We start from the raw sequence: 15170 nt of genomic DNA, 5'->3' as shown, positions 1-15170 counted from the left end.
AGCTCAGTTTTCCTCAAACAGACACAGATGTGAGACACTATCTGAGTGCCATGAACAGACTACGCCCAGCAGTGTGTGAGAAAAGTATGTATTGAAGCTTTTTGAAAGACTTTGCATTGTTAATTGTTGAAAATTTGATGAAGGTGTTAATCTGTAACACTTGCATGTAGATATGAACTTTGTTTTGTTTTTTTTGTTTTTCAGCTGCAGCTTCTTGTGAAGAGTTGCACTGTGGTCAAAAACAGAAGTGCCATATCACAGATGGAAAACCAATCTGTTCTTCAAAAGTTAAAATATGCTCTGTATGGGGTGACTCTTATTACCACATGTTTGATGGAAGAGATTGTGTCCTACCGGGGACCACTAACTACACTTTAGTTCAAACTACCTGTACAGGCTTGAATGCTTCTGAGCCACTGCAGATTAATATAGCCAGTGCATATTTGAACAGGGCCACTGTTTCCACCATCCACGCAGTGCACATACACATCCAAGGCTTTAATATCTCCATAATTAAAGGAGACAAAAATCATGTTAGGGTGAGTGCAAATAATGTATTTAAATTAAATATAAACATTTTGTAGTTTGTTTGTTCATGTACATTGCTGTTGTATTTACACTCAACAGATTGACGGGCAGAAGAGGAACCTGCCCCTGACACTGGGAAATGCGACCCTGAACTTTTACCCAAGTGGCTCCAGTGTTGTCTTGGACACTAACTTTGGCCTAGTGCTGCAGTACGACTGGAAGCACCACCTTCAGGTTGAAGTTGGTCCACAGCTGTATGGAGCTGTGTGTGGCTTGTGTGGAAATGCTAAACACAGCTCCTCAGATGATGTCATTGCTTCTAATGGCACTGAAGGAACCCAGCCTGTGGATTTTAATCTGCCACCGGTGGTGAGCAGTGATGCAGGCTCCTACGTTGACGATTGCGGTGGTGGTGTCTCATGTCCAGTGTGCAGCCAAAGCCGAACCAAGTCTTTTCCGGGTTCTAAAGGCAGCTCCTTCAGGATTGCTTGCACTCTACTACAGAGAAGTGGTGGATCTTTTGCAGAATGTCATTCATATATTGATCCTGAGCCATTTGTTAGCAGTTGTGTAAACAGCCTTCATGTCAGCGGAGTTGACTCTTCTATGTGCAAGATCTTGACAGCCTATGCCAACATCTGTCAGAGGCTTGGGGCCAGAGTCCAAAACTGGAGAGCCATTGCCAAGTGCCGTGAGTCTTTTACTTTTTTTTGTATGATTTTAAAAACATGGTTTGCCGTTTTTTATTTATTTAAGAAAAGAAAAAAAAAAAAAAACTTGGCGTATGTTGTTCCTTTTCACAGCTATGGCATGTCCTATGAACAGCCACTACGAGATCTGTGGTTCTGCCTGCCCTGCTACCTGTGGTAACCCAATGTCCCATCATAATTGCACGCTGCCCTGTGTGGAATCATGCCAATGCAATAAGGGTTATCTACTGAGTGGTAGCGAGTGTGTACCACCTAGGAAATGTGGTTGTCTCCACCAAGGTTCCTACTATCTCCCCAAGGAGAACTTCTGGGTTGATGAGCAGTGCCAGGAGAAATGTGTGTGTCCGCCTAACTCCAAGAGGGTTATGTGTGCGCAGTCTCGTTGCCAGAATGGGGAAGTGTGCAAGGTTCTGAATGGAGTCTTGGGCTGTCACGTGGACGGGCCTGGGGTGTGCATAGCCAAGGGAGATCCTCACTATACCACCTTTGATGGGCGTAACTTTGATGTTTATGGCAACTGTAGTTACCTACTCACTTCTTACTGTCCCAGCTGGGGAGACATGGAAGACTTCAGCGTGGAGGTGCAGAACCAGATGAAGGATGCTACTGCTGTTTCCTTTCGCCGTGTTAAAATGGTGGTGTCTGGTTATTCCATTGAGATGTCAAATGACTGGAGTAACAGGGTAGAGGTACGTTCATTTATTTGCAACAGTACTTCTAGGCAAACCATTTTCCCCATTTGCATTTAAACATTACTCCCCTTGTTTCAGGTAAATGGTCTGTTACTGCAACTTCCCTCTGTTTTGAGTAAAGGCAAAGTAAAGCTCTACACGACTGGACTCTCAAAGTACATAGAGACTGATTTTGGCGTTGTTGTGACGTACAGCTCTGACGTCCTGACCGTCCAAATGCCAAGGACCTTCTCTGGTAATCTCTGTGGCCTGTGTGGGAACTTTAATGCTAATCCAGAAGATGATCTGATGCCTGAAGATGAATCTGATATCCTTCAAGCCATTAGATACTGGCAAACCAGCAATGAATATCAATGTGTGGATGCACCCATGAACACCTCAGATTGCAATTTGCAAGATGTGGCTATTTATCAGGGAAAAAACTTCTGTGGAAAGTTACTGGATACAGAGGGAGTTTTCCAGAGCTGCCATAAAACAGTTGATCCACAAGATTTCTATGATAACTGTGTTCGTGATCTCTGTTATGGTAACCAGACTGTCCTGTGTCAGATTCTGTCCAGCTATGTTACTGTATGTCAGGAAATGGGAGCTATAGTGGATGAGTGGAGGACTTCCAACTTTTGTAGTAAGTAACCATAGGGAAAAACATATTTTCCTTCTAATGTTAAATGTGTACAAAATGGGAACATTTTGAATGATTTTTTTTTTTCCCTACCCCCCCTTAGATCTCTCCTGTCCATCTAACAGTGAATACCGCCTGTGCTCCAGTCACATGTCTGATTGTGTGGAAAATCCAAGTCCTCTAGCAGTGAAATGCAAAGAGGGCTGTTTCTGCAGACCTGGGTTTTTCCACAGTGGTGGCAAATGTGTACTTGACTCTGAGTGTGGTTGCATTTACAATGGTGTTTACCATGAAATCCATGAGAGCTTCTACTCTGATGAACACTGTCAGCTGCACTGTGTCTGTATTGGCCACAACACAGTCCAGTGCACCAACCACACATGTCCAAATGGAACAAAATGTTACATCCAAGATCGCTACAGGGCATGCCATGCATCACAACCCGTTAAATGCACAGTCTTTGGTGGTAGACACTTCACGAACTATGACAGGCTTAACTTTGACTTTAATATGGGAAACTGCCGTTATGTTTTATCCCAGGTTTGTGATGAGGAAGAATCTGACCCCATAATTATCCAACAAGGACAGCTATACCTCAGGGTCCATGGAGTGAATGTTTCATTGGAGATGGAGCACTTGGGAAAAGCAAAGGTAAGCAGTTGCACATTTACCTACATATACTGTTAAGTTAGCCTTGGTTGTAACTTTAACATTTTAATTTTTCAGATTGATGGCATTCTGTGGGGTCTTCCTGTCCAACTGGATCATGTAGCAATATTCCATTCTGGCTTGCTGACCCATGTTGTTGTAGACACTGGGGTGGTGGTTAGTTATGGAGGGCCTGATCTCATACAAGTAGTGATTCCTGCCTCCCATAGAAAAATATGTGGCTTGTGTGGAAACATCCGTGCTGTTGCTACAGACGACAAACTGAGCCTGAATGGCAGCCTTGCAAGTGATGTTTCCATGTTTGTGTCTTCCTGGTCACTTTCACCACCTGGAACGAACTGCTCTAAAGAATGTTATCTCTGTTCAGTGTGCAACTCTACCAGGGCAGCTGAATTTGCATCTGATGAAATCTGTGGCACACTGCTTTCTCCTGCAGGAGTGTTTAGTGGATGCCACTCCTCTGTTGACCCAGAGCCCTTCTTTCAGAACTGTGTAAATGACTTGTGTATGTCTAATGGGAATGAAGAATTGTTTTGTGATAGTTTGAAAGAATACACTTTTGTATGTCAGGGCGCGGGAGCTGAAGTCAAACCATGGAGGAGTGAGAAGTGCCGTGAGTATTTATAATCTTGACTTTTATTTGTTCATGTGTTGTTTCATTAGTGCGTTATGGTGTGCCAGTGCATGTAAGTCAGAGGTCTGCACACATGCTTCTGTTGTACTTTTAAAGCTCTGACAAACTCTATACGGTGAAGTTGGAAGACTGATGTAAGGCTAGCTGGAGTCTGTACAATATATTAAGTTTTTTTTTCCCCCTCCCACAGCGCTCTCATGCCCTGAAAACTCTCACTACAATATATGTGTTAGTGCGTGCCCTGAGTCCTGTGGTATTTTATCTGATATCCACTGCCCATGGCCCTGTTATGAGGGATGTCAATGTGACTCTGGATACATGCAGAGTGGAAATGGCTGTGTCAAAGCTGAGCAATGTGGTTGCTTCTATCATGGCCACTACTATGAGGTATGTAGCTACACATTACTTGGCTTATACCAACTGGCATGTACATTTTCCCTTTAACACAGCAGTTCATGTATGATTTTTCTTAATGCAGCTAAACTACATAGTTGACATGTGGTCTGACCTGAAAATTGCGGCTTTGCTTGACTTGTGATAAATCTGTTGGTTCCCTGAGGGTGTGCTGTTGTGATACATTTTCATGTGACCCCACAGCAATTTCGGTTATAAACATTGTGCTAAACAAGTGAAGTGCCTTAGTTATTCCATGCACTGTTAATAACATGACTCATTAATGTCTTTGCGAAACATGGATGTGCCTCACCTGAACATGTGACATGATTAATCACAAAATCCTAGGTCTTTGTGTTGTGCTGGGTGGTTGTTTTGCTTGGTGTTTAGAGAACAGTTAGTTAACGCACACAAACAGTGACTCACTGTTTTCTGTAGATTGGGGAGATATTGTGGGCTGAGGGATGCTCCGAGCAGTGTAACTGCTCTGCCACTGCCACCATGTGCTGTGAACCAGCCTCTTGCCCTGAGGGAGAGAGCTGCGCCCTTAACAATACCTGGGGCTGCGTAGGAAAAGGTAGGCCCAGCTGGTTCTGCTAGGTTGGGTGCCATTTCCTCACAGGCTAACTGTTTTTCTCTCAATTGCTCCATGCATCACTCACTGGTCTCACGTTATGAAACTTTGTCGCTTTGTTTTTCTGTAAGGGCTGTTTTGCAACCTCATACACAGCACAAAGGTGTTTTTTCTGTGTCCTGACATTTTACTTGAAATGCGGTTAACCCCTCACCCCTTTTGATAGTCCATTGTGCTTATATACTGTCTGCCTCCCTCGACACTTCACAATGATCGTACTGCTTGTCAATCACAAATAATAATGCATCCTTTTTTATAATTTTACTCATGGAGGCCCGTGACATTTAAAAGAAATCTGTTGCAAATATCTGTGAATAAGTATTTGCATTTAATGCCATCCTAATAATTTTTTTTTTTGTATATATATATATATATATTATTATTTTATAAAAAAAAAACTTACCCAAGCATAGCCTTTTTCCCCCTCTGTAGATAGTAATATTGTTTTTAGCCACTTTGGCATGAATAGCTTTAAGAGATGATGACCCGTTGGGTGTCCTGTCCTTCTGTACGCCGACCCAAACTATATTATTCTTACTGGTGTCATTCAGTATATGGATCAGAGTGTAGGTACAGTTTCCTTGGAATTCAAACATCTTCCCATCAAAAGTGTAGAAGTGGGAGCCTCCCAGCACCCAACACTGGATTTGCTGAGGTTGGCTCCGGTCACAAGTCTCTCCATTCTCACATATTTTATAATTGTCAGCTGAAGAGAGGGAAAAAAAAAAAAAAAAAAAAATATATATATATATATATATATATATATATATATATATATAGTGTGCCAGGAAACTTACAAGCTCATGTGTGCATTTTTTCCTCCATATTGTTCAGTCTTTTTTGTCTCTCATCAGCTATGTCCTGCCCACTGAATAGCCATCATGAGACCTGTGGCACAGCCTGTCCTGCCACCTGTGAGGACCCATTCATTTCAAGCCCCTGCTCCCTGGCTTGTGTGGAGACCTGCCAGTGCAACTCGGGGTTTGTCCGGGATGGTGACACCTGTGTCCCCTTGTCCCAGTGTGGCTGCGTTCACAACGGCTACAGTTACCACAGCAACCAGACGTTCTGGGCTGATGAGAGATGCACTGAATGGTGTTTTTGTGACCCCCACACCCACCAGACACAATGCCATTTGGATTCATGTGGCCCTGATGAATACTGTGATCTTCAAGATGGAGTCACAAGCTGTGTGCTGCTCCCCCAGGAGACGTGCATCTACACCGGACATCGTGTGTTCACCTTTGACCACTACGCCTATGATTTGCATGGCACCTGTCAGTACCAGTTACTGGGCATATGTGAACAGAAACAAGGACTTGATGTCATTCAGGTTCACGTACAGACAGATGGACAGCTAGAGTCAGAACTTCATGTCCTGATCAATGTGAGTGGTGTGCTTGTGGAGCTGAACAGCAAAAACACTGAGAACATTGAGGTGAGTGAGTCCTCTTATTGCTGTGTATTTCTTACCTTTTTTTGAAAATGTCATGTTAAGTATTTTTGACACCGTTATAGGCCATACATAATGATCTAATAATTAGACCAAACTTGACAAAGATTACTTTTGAAAATGTGTTGCCCTTTGCTGACTTTCAAATGCAATTTTGGCACCCCCTACAGGTTGATGGTGTCAAGAGGCGCATGCCTTATCACTTAAGCTCCACTGCACTAGCTTTCTCTTTGGGGCTGCACACTTTCATCTACACAGACATGGGCTTTGAATTTACCGTCAGCACAGAGGGCATAGTTAGTATTAGTCTCTCCCATAAATATGCTAATACTACTTGTGGACTGTGTGGCAACTTGAACTCTGATCCAGCTGATGACCTCACAGCAAGTGGCACACAGGAGCATCTCAGTCCTGAGTATTTTGGAAAAGCTTGGCGAAGTGGGCGGAATCCATGGTGTGTGGAGGGCTGTCTAGGAGGAAGTTGTCCAAAATGTTCACCTGAGCGTCTGGCCCGATTCTCTGACCCGGAGGCTTGCGGAAAAATTCTGGAAGTTAATGGACCATTCAGACACTGTCATGGCAAAGTGGACCCCTCCAGCTTTTACAAGCACTGCGTCAGTGACCTGTGTCTTCATGGAGGTCTTCAGCCTGCACTGTGTCACTCCCTGGCAGAGTATACTGCTGTCTGTCTTTCCCACAAGGCAACAGTTTATGCCTGGAGGAGTCCTGGATTCTGCTGTGAGTGTTAATGCGCTCCAAGCTCTGTTGTGCAAGTGAATTAAATGAATATCCCCTACAATTGTAACTGTGCTGTTTGAAGTTCAGCATCATTGCACACCAAATGAAATATGGGGGATTTGCAGATGCCTGTGCAAGCACATAACATTTCATCATGCTTAGATTGTCGATACTGATATTGATCACGTAACGTGGAAAAGAGCATGGTGATTATTTGCATTTAAATCAGATATATGCCTGTAGGTACTTAATGTAAACTTTGTTCTGTAGTGCATTTATTGAGTTAAAAAAATGCTTTTGTATAATTTAGATGCAGTGTGATGTGACTCATTGGTATTGAGGCCACAACCTTTAAGATGCTATTGGACCACTAGATGGTACTAATGCATCACTGGTCAACCCTAACATTTACAGCATTTTCCTGTCTGTCTGTCTTAGATGACTGATTTCTGTTTCTCTACAGACCTGTCCTGTCCCTCCAGTACCAGTTACAACACGAGTTCTGCCTCTGTTCACCTCTGCCTCGGCTGGCAGAATAAAACGGTAGAGATGCCTCTAAACACTTGGGAGAACTGCCTGTGTGAAGCGGGTTTAGTTCACAGTGGCAGCCTCTGTGTCTATCCAGAAAACTGTGGCTGCTTACACCATGGAGAGTACCTCAGGGCAGGACAGGAGGTGTCTACATGCGAACAAAGCTGTTTATGTCATGCTGGGGGACACATGACTTGTCATAATGTCTCCTGTGGAGAGGATGAGGAGTGTAAGCTTATTAGGGGTGTTCAAGGTTGCCATACCAAACCCAAAGTGGCACACTGCTCTGTTGATGGATCCCACTACACCACGTTTGATGGACAGGCATTTGAATTTCACGGTTCATGTAACTACACTCTGGTGCAGACGTGCCCTCTCAAGAAAATGGATGTGGTGCCTGTTTTGATTGCTGCACAGGGCAGCCACAGGGAGGGCAGGCAGATCTACCTGCAAGTCAATAAAATGTATTTGAAGACGTCAACAGCTTTTCCTGGAAAAATTCAGGTAAAGATTTCATTACCTTCAACATGACTTACTGTTCATCTCTTAACGTGCACTATAAAGTAATTTTTCACAGCATACACAAACTGTATTGCATATTATGTTTTAAAAGTGAATTATTTCACTCAGGTAAATGGAGTTTATGAGAATCTGCCATTCTCCCAGAACAATGTCACTGTACATCAGAAAAATGGATGGATAACCATCAGGACCCGACAGTCACTTGAGCTTATTTCAGACCTACGAAACCACATTCAGGTCAAGATTCCCAACATTTACTACCAGACTACCTGCGGCCTTTGTGGAAACTACAATAATAATCCTTTAGATGACCTGCAGCTGCCCAATGGCACCGTGATCTCTGATCTTGGCATCTTTGGACCATCATGGAAGTTAAGTGGTATTGAATCATCATGCAGCGACACATGTGACAGCAGCTGTCAACTCTGTCAGTCCCCTCTGCCAGAGTACACCTCTGACCTGTACTGTGGCCTCCTCACACACCCAAGAGGACCATTCTCCTCTTGTCACCATTTAGTGTGCCTACAGAAATACTATTCGCTCTGCATGAAAAACCTTTGCGTTGCAAAGGGACAACGCTGGGCCCTCTGTGACGCCCTGTGGGCCTATGAGGCAGCATGTAAGGAAGCAGGAGGGATGGCTGACCTCTGGACAAACACCACTGGCTGTGGTAAGTCTTAACAGCTTAGTATATTATTTAATGATGTCTTAATTAAATGGGACATTTCAAATAAAATGCATTAAAATACAAAACTGGAAACTGACACTTTTTACTTTGCAGCTTATCAGTGTCCTCAATTCAGCCACTACAGCCAGTGTGCCAATGCTTGCTCCTCATTGTGTCCTGAGATTAACCAGGCAGTGCAGTGCCCCAGAGACTGTGAGGAAGGTTGCCAGTGTGATAGTGAACACCTTTATGATGGCCATGCCTGTGTACCAGCAGAGCAGTGTGGCTGTGTACAGGACGGGAGGAGGTTTATGGTCAGAATTAAACAGTTCTGTTTATAGTTTAAGTGAATTTAAATTGTCATTCATTTGTACTTGCATTAGTCCATTTGTTTGCAATATTGTAATCAAGAGTATTATTCAAATTGATATTTTACTACTTTAGTAAACTCTTTTAAATGTTATTAATTGGTTTCTTCCTGTTTTTTCTATTTTCAGGCCTCTGAGAGCAAACTTCTCCAAAACTGTACTGTTAACTGCACCTGTGGGCCTCCTCTTATCTGTGAGCAATACTCATGTCCTTCACTGCACAGATGTATAGTTTTAGATGGAATCATGACCTGCCACAAGGATGGTGAGCATTTGGACAACTGAAGCAACATTTTTGGATACTGATTTGCTTGCTAGTACATGTATTACTTTTTCTGTAGTTAAATCTAAAATACGTGTATTTTTCTTTATGTAGAGCAAATCCCAGATCCATGTGAGAGAAAATGTGATAAAACAGAGAAATGTTCTCTGAGCAATGGTGTGCCTGTCTGTAAGAGCCATCAGGGTCTGTGTTGGACCTGGGGAAGGCAGCACTACCACACCTTCGATGGGCTCAGCTATGACTTTGAGGGCACCTGTACCTACCTGCTCGCAGCCAGCAAAGGGCCAGCATGTGGTCTGACACCATTTAGTGTGTCCAAGAAGAATGACTGCAAAGGCAATAGAGCTGCATCCTCCACACAGGTGGTGACTATACAAGCTTATGGGTTCATCATCAAGCTCAGTAGTGAAAAGGAGAGCATACGTGTAAGTAAATATCAGTTTGAGTAAAACTGCAGCTCACGTTTAATTTTTTAATAATCACTTACGAGTCTCCCCTTCATTTTCAGGTTAATGGTCAGCTGACTTACATTCCTGTTAATTTGTTGCATGGCAAGATTGAGGTCTCTTACATGGAAGGCAGAACTGTGCTGAAAACTGACTTTGGTATGCGTGTAGTCTTCGACTGGAACTCCACTGTTCTTGTTACACTGGGCCCACACTACAAAGGCAAAGTTTATGGGCTTTGTGGCAATTTTAACGGTGATATTCAAGATGAGTATCCTGTAACTACACCTGGTTCCCCTCCCATTAAGACGAGTGTGGAGTTCGCAGAGTCTTACAAGCTCTTTGATGGGGACCATAACTGTTGCACTGGTTGTGAACTGGATGAAGAGGCCTTACTAGCAGATCCTGCGTCTGACAGCTCTAGTTACAGTAGACGGTGTGAAGTGCTCATGGATCAGAATGGTCTGTTGGCCCACTGCCATAGTCATGTCGATCCATACTCCTTCTATGAAAATTGTGTAGTTGACCACATTCTTAACACAGAGTTGAAAGTTGCTCTTGACCAAGCCATAAAGTCTTACTCCATAGTTTGTGAAGAATCCATGGATGGCTACTACAGTGAAGTGACAGTTGGTAAGTAGTCTTATAGAGTAGTGCAATTTATTGCTGTTAAAAATTGCTTGCAACTACACTGCTAGAATATTTAAATGACATGCCAATAAATCATTTCAGATGTGCAGTGTCCTCCAAACAGCCACTACAAGACCTGTGGCACAGCCTGTCCTCCATCCTGTGAATTTAATGCCACATTCTGTAATAAGATCTGTGTTCAGGGCTGCTTCTGTAGCCCTGGCTTCATCAGGAGTCCAGAAGGCTGTGTAAGTCCACATCAATGTGGCTGCATAGGCTCAAGAGGCAAATACCACAGCCTCAACTCAACTTTCTGGATCCCAGACAACTGTGGTCAACTCTGTACTTGTGGACCAGCTGCTGGAGAGGTCCGCTGCCATCCAGCCCAGTGCCCCAGAGGAATGGTCTGCAAGCAGCTACATCACAAGAGAGTTTGTCAACCTGAAAAACCCCAGAACTGTACCATTGTTACTGGGCTGCATTTTACAACCTTTGATGGACATTATTTTGACTTTAGAGACAGTTGTGCATATTCATTAGTTCAAACTAACTCCAACTTAACTGGTATAACGCCCTTCAGTATCACTATATCTGATGCAAGTTGCTACAAAAGACTTTTTCATAGCCTTACCTTAACACTCTCAGTCTATGGTCTGGAAGTGGTGGTAAAAAAAGATGACCCAGGAGAGGTTTTGGTGAGTACTTAGCAAGGTCTTACTGACAGATTTAAAATGAACCACTGAATGTAATCCAAATGTGTTTTTTATTTTAATTCTCAGGTTGATGGACTGTTTAAGTCTTTACCATACTCTCACCAGATGGGCCATGTAAATGTCTACCGCACACCTTCATCGGTTGTCATTCACACTGATGTGGGATTACAGCTGATCGTCTATAATAGCGGTACTCTAATGGTTATCCTCCCCAGCAGTTATGGCTCTTCTGTCTCTGGGCTTTGTGGGAATGCCAATGGTGACCCTCATGATGACCAAATGATGTCCAATGAAGAGCTTGCCAAAAATACACTAGAGCTTGCCCACAGCTGGAGGGCTCGTGGAGCAGAGACCTGTAGGTCCAATTGTTCCTCTGGACAGAAGCATTGTCGTATTGAGGCACAGAGGCTTTTTGAAGGCAGTGATTTTTGTGGGGTGTTGTTGAATGAGCTAGGACCATTTGCAGACTGTGCCTCAGGGTTGGATCCCAAACCTTACTTCCACAGCTGTGTAGTGGATTCCTGCTCTTTTGACGGACACTACTCAGCACTCTGCAATTCTATTGCATCTTATGCTGCTGCCTGCCAAGCAGCTCAGCTGCCTGTCAGACAGTGGAGGAGTGACACTTTCTGTGGTGAGTATTTGGTTCAGTGTCTTTAGTTACATTTTATTTGCAGTTATCACAGCAAACACCTTGCAGCTGATTATGGACTCAGACTCAAAGACATAATTTTTAATACTTCAGTTTTAATATTTTAATGTTTGCCAGGGTTTAGAGCTTTACCAAAAATGGCAGCTACATGAAGATGATTGTTACAGTGTAAGCAAGGCACATATCATTTATTTTATTTATTTATTTGACAGGTAAGGTTATATCATGTAAATTAAATATTTACATCTGAGTTTACTTTACAGCAGTGTTATTTTGCTCATAGACGGAAGGTGAACATCAAAATATTTCAGTCTCCCTAAGTGGCCACAGAAATGAAGTAATTCATCATAAGATGTTTTTTATTTTTGCACAGTCTTGTACTCAGACATTTACCATGAAGTCAGTGGGGTGAAAGTTAAGAGTGGAGGGGTGGAGTTTTGGCTGTATGGTAATAAGAACAAAATTCTGTGGGATGAAAGTACATTGATTGTATTTAGTGAGAATATGAATGACACATTTTATGTTTAAAAATGCCTTGTGCTTCTAATGAGTTGAAGTAAGACTTATTTACCCTCTCTCCCACTAGGCATGCCATGCCCTAAGAATAGCCACTATAAGCTGTGTGGAACTCGGTGTCCTGTTGTGTGTGCTGGGCTGTCCTCTCCAGCAAACTGTAGTGGAGGTTGTGAGGAGGGCTGCCAGTGTGACACTGGCTATGTCCTGAGTGATGGCCAGTGTGTGCTGGTTTCTGACTGTGGCTGCATGCATGAGGGACAGTATCACCCTGCTGGCCACTTCAACTCTGAGAAAAGTTGCCAAAAGTGCAACTGTAAAAGAGGAGAAGTGACCTGCAGCCCCATGGAGAGCTGTTCAGTAAAGGATGGCCTTGTCTTGCAGTATGGGGTGTGCCAAGTGTTTGCTGGCTTTGGCTACATCACATTTGATGGTGTTATTCTGCCTCATCATGGTGCTTGTACATATGTAGTGTCAGCCCTCTCCTCTAAAGCCATACATGACTATTTTCTGCTACTAAGCTTTAAAAAAGATAGTAATGGCATTTTCACAATCAGCAGACTAGTATTTCATTTGCTTTCACTGGAAGTGTCTGTTGACCCCGAAACTCTGTGGAAAATACAAGTAAGTTCAGCGGTCTCTATGGATTTGTGTTAAAGTTGCAAAGAGTTTATAAAATGTATCTTTAACTGGTGTCTATGCTCTCAGGTAAATGGAGAAGAACGCAGTGTGCCTTTTGAAAATGGAGAACTTGAAGCATACCAAGTTGGCGACAGACTGATTATCATCACACCATCTGGGGTGGGAATTGACTTGTCCTCTACCCAATACCTCAGATTAACTGTACCGCAGGTGTATGACGCCACAGCTTCGGGCCTCTGTGGGAACTTCAACGGGGACAAGTATGATGACTTGAAACTGAGAAATGGCCATCTTACTGAAAGCTTTGCAGAGCTCCTGCACAGCTGGGCAGTAGTGACTCCTGGACAGCATTTCACTGATATTTGTGGGAAGGAGTGTGATGATTGCAGCCTGTCCTCACATGAAAGCATGCTCTGTGATGTCCTGTTGGACAGTAGTATTGAATTCAACCACTGCTGGAACAGTGGTATAGAGCGTGATATTTACAGAGTTATGTGCATTAGGGCAGTTTGTGCTGGGGCTGGGCACGTCGCCGCCTGTTTAGCACTGGAAGCCTATTCTGCAGCCTGCCAGGCTAAAGGAATACCAGTAGGGTCATGGAGAGAGAACACTCCTTGCTGTAAGTGAATAGGTTTGATCGTAGTTTAAATGAAGAGCATATGATACACTCTAAATGATCTGTATTTGCTACCACCAGCTCTCCAGTGTCCTGACCAGAGCAGCCCAAGAGAGTGTGTTGACTCCAGCTCCAACTCATGCCCCGCTCTGCTCCAGCCTGGCTCTTCAGCAACTGGCTGTTCGGAAGGATGCCAGTGCAGCTATGGCAATGTGTTTGATGGGAACCAGTGTGTACCTTACAGTCAGTGTGGGTGTGTTCTCAATGATATATACATCAAGGTAAACGTATAAGCTTAATACAGACATTAAATGTATGTATCTATCTATGTACACTCTCAAGGGAATATATTATTTGTTATTAAAGCTCACATGCAGAATTTCTCTCTTCTCCTCTCAGATGGATGAGCGACTGTACACCGACGGCTGCGCCAAGATATGCTGGTGCCACACGTTGGGTGGGGTGATATGTGAAGAGGCAGTCTGCAACCCAGGGCAGCAGTGTGCTCTGAGGAACGGCTCCTGGGGTTGTCATAATGGAACAGAAGTTTGTAAACTCTGGGACAGTCTCCAAATCTCCACACTCAGTGGGCAGCATTTGAGCTTAGAACCTGACTTATCTTACAGTCTGATGTCACTCTGCGATGAGGCCAGTGTTCAGTGGTTCAGCCTGGTCTCTTACCATGGACCTTGTGATGGCAGCTTTTCCAGGCTTGTCACCGTGTTTCAGATCCTCCTGCATGGATTATCAGTTGCCATACAGGAAGGCATGGTGAAGGTATAACTCCACTCATGATTTGATGGCCCCCAAACTGAAGCATTAACAAATTTTCCAGTGTTTTTCCTAACTCATTGTTGCACCCCACAGGTGAATGGACACTTTGTTTCCCTCCCTTACACCTTGTCGCCAGGGGTGTCCCTGTCATCTGGTGTGAACCAGGACAAGTCAGAGGTAACAGTGATCTTGAGAAGAGACACTGGGATGGAGTCAGAGTTGGAGATAGAGATTGGTGTTACCATGGTGACAGTCAAGGTCCCTTTCTGGTACTCAGGCAAATTGTGTGGTCTCTGTGGAAACCTTAATGACCTCCACTCACACAGTTCAGTCAAGTCAGGGGTTCTCCCTGACTTTCCTGGCTGGTAAGTGATCCCCTCCACAATAAAAGTATTATACATGTATTCACTAATGACTGTTTGTTTGTTTAAAAAATTAGGCCAGTAATAAATTGTTTTCTCTTTTCACAGTGGCTTCACTGGATGATAACTGACAATTTTAATGTCCTGAGTAAATGTGTATTGTTGAATGTTTGAAATACAAAAACTATTTAAAAAAAAAAAAAAACTTTGTATATTCTGTCATTTTAACTCGATAGGCATTCCCTCCTCATGCATTTAACATAATACTGGCAGCACTCTTATCAGTTAATACCATACACCTTTTTTAAACAAGGTCATCTCTGGTCAATATTGATTACATTCCCACAAAAATCGAGGGCACGCCTTAATCCAAACAAT

At 43.4% G+C, this 15170-nt stretch overlaps 2 protein-coding genes across 2 annotated transcripts; both read left to right on the top strand.

Moving 5' to 3' along the window:
- The first annotated feature begins 7793 nt into the window (after positions 1-7793).
- LOC130172100 (IgGFc-binding protein-like) lies at positions 7794-12037 on the top strand. The gene is made up of 9 exons (XM_056380529.1): positions 7794-8108; positions 8235-8796; positions 8908-9107; positions 9291-9426; positions 9538-9869; positions 9953-10523; positions 10623-11215; positions 11300-11867; positions 12003-12037. The coding sequence occupies exons 1-9, from the start codon at positions 7794-7796 to the stop codon at positions 12035-12037; spliced, it is 3312 nt and encodes a 1103-aa protein (XP_056236504.1).
- A 160-nt stretch (positions 12038-12197) lies between these two features.
- Positions 12198-15107, top strand: LOC130172826 (IgGFc-binding protein-like). Its single transcript, XM_056381765.1, has 6 exons — positions 12198-13022; positions 13107-13659; positions 13738-13937; positions 14056-14433; positions 14524-14795; positions 14901-15107. Exons 1-6 carry the CDS (start codon positions 12474-12476, stop codon positions 14914-14916), a joined length of 1968 nt encoding a protein of 655 aa, XP_056237740.1. The 5' UTR covers positions 12198-12473; the 3' UTR covers positions 14917-15107.
- Positions 15108-15170: the final 63 nt, after the last annotated feature.

This window comes from Seriola aureovittata, chromosome 7 (genome assembly GCF_021018895.1).
Source record: "Seriola aureovittata isolate HTS-2021-v1 ecotype China chromosome 7, ASM2101889v1, whole genome shotgun sequence".
In the NCBI taxonomy this organism is placed as follows: Eukaryota; Metazoa; Chordata; class Actinopteri; order Carangiformes; family Carangidae; genus Seriola; species Seriola aureovittata.
The sequence above is the reverse complement of the archived record's forward strand: the minus strand, read 5'-3'. Positions and strand labels throughout refer to the sequence as shown.